Source organism: Elephantulus edwardii, unplaced genomic scaffold (assembly GCF_000299155.1).
Source record: "Elephantulus edwardii isolate Elephantulus edwardi_28Jun2011 unplaced genomic scaffold, EleEdw1.0 scaffold00121, whole genome shotgun sequence".
Lineage (NCBI taxonomy): Eukaryota > Metazoa > Chordata > Mammalia > Macroscelidea > Macroscelididae > Elephantulus > Elephantulus edwardii.
This window is the reverse complement of record NW_006399871.1, coordinates 4,033,096-4,034,169: the sequence shown is the minus strand read 5'-3', so window position 1 is coordinate 4,034,169 and position 1,074 is coordinate 4,033,096. Positions and strand designations below refer to the sequence as shown.

At 60.4% G+C, this 1,074-nt stretch overlaps 1 protein-coding gene across 1 annotated transcript in view; it reads right to left on the bottom strand.

Annotated features, from left to right (window-relative positions):
* Window positions 1-252: 252 nt before the first annotated feature.
* Window positions 253-1,074, bottom strand: part of ALS2CL (ALS2 C-terminal like) — a 19,307-nt gene continuing 18,485 nt past the window's right edge. The window contains exons 24-25 of the mRNA XM_006893042.1: window positions 729-834; window positions 253-333 (exon numbers count right to left, since the gene is read on the bottom strand). Of these exons, the coding sequence (XP_006893104.1) occupies window positions 253-333; window positions 729-834 (187 nt within the window). The remainder of the gene's footprint in view (window positions 334-728; window positions 835-1,074) is intronic.

Below are 1,074 nucleotides of genomic sequence, written 5' to 3'. Positions count from 1 at the left end.
AAAAAAAAAAAGAAAATCAAGAGGGTCACTCAAGACCAGACTAGCGGCCTAGGAGAGGCTGGGTGAGGGAGAAGCGCTAATCACCAGCTCCAGGCCACAGGAACATCCATTACTCTTCACCCAGTCAGGGCTGCTCCTACAGGGCCCGTCCTGCCCTCTGCTCCTTGGGCAGCGCAGAGCCCAGCCGGCTCCCTCCCATGGGGATCCAGTGTGGTCCTTCTCAGCCTTGCGGTCTGTCAGGGAGAAGCCGAGCTACCAGGACTCCCTGGGGTTCCAGCGGCTGGGCAGGTGGTGCAGCCTCATGTCCTCCTTCTGGATGTGCTCGTAGCAGGACTGGTGGGAAGGGGGCGAGGCTGAACCGGTGGGCCCGACTGCTCTGGCCAGACACACAGGTGCCCTGCCCCGGCCTGGCCTGGCCCAGCCATGTCTCCTCTTCATGCCTCAGTCTCACACTGTGGGGGCCTCCCTGCCATCTACTGTGCAGGAACCACAGGTAGAAGGCCCTCCTTCACGCTTTCCATCCCTCAGTCCCAGACTGTGGGGGCTCCTCTCATCCACCAGGTAGGAACCTGGGTCCCACAGGTAGGAGGCCCTCCCTTACCCTTTCCAACAGGTCAAGTTACAGCCTGTTTGAGCCCTCCCCATGGAGATGCACATGGTCTGTAAATCCCTGCTCCCCATTCCACACCCCCCCGATGAAGATGTCTCAGCCACCCCCCAGCTCTCACCTCCAGGGCTGTGAGCAGGAAGTCGTACAGGCCGCCCGCGTGCACAGGATCCATCATGTCCCGGATCAGGTGGATCTCAGCTCCGAGATGCTGGATTCTGAGGAAGATCCACCACCACCATTCCAGAAGCATGAGGGAGGAAGAAGAGGCCCATCAGGGACAAGGAGAGCCCTGGCTTGGGTGAAAGGACCCAGGTGTGGCACCCACAGGTGCTGGGGAGCCTCCCTTCTCTGGATATCAGCTCCCCCCTGTACCCTGTGAATGGCTGTCTCTGTGCATCTGTCAAAGACTCCTGAGCATATAGAGTGTGGGTACCCTTCCTGCTCCCAGCTCCCAGCTCCCAGCC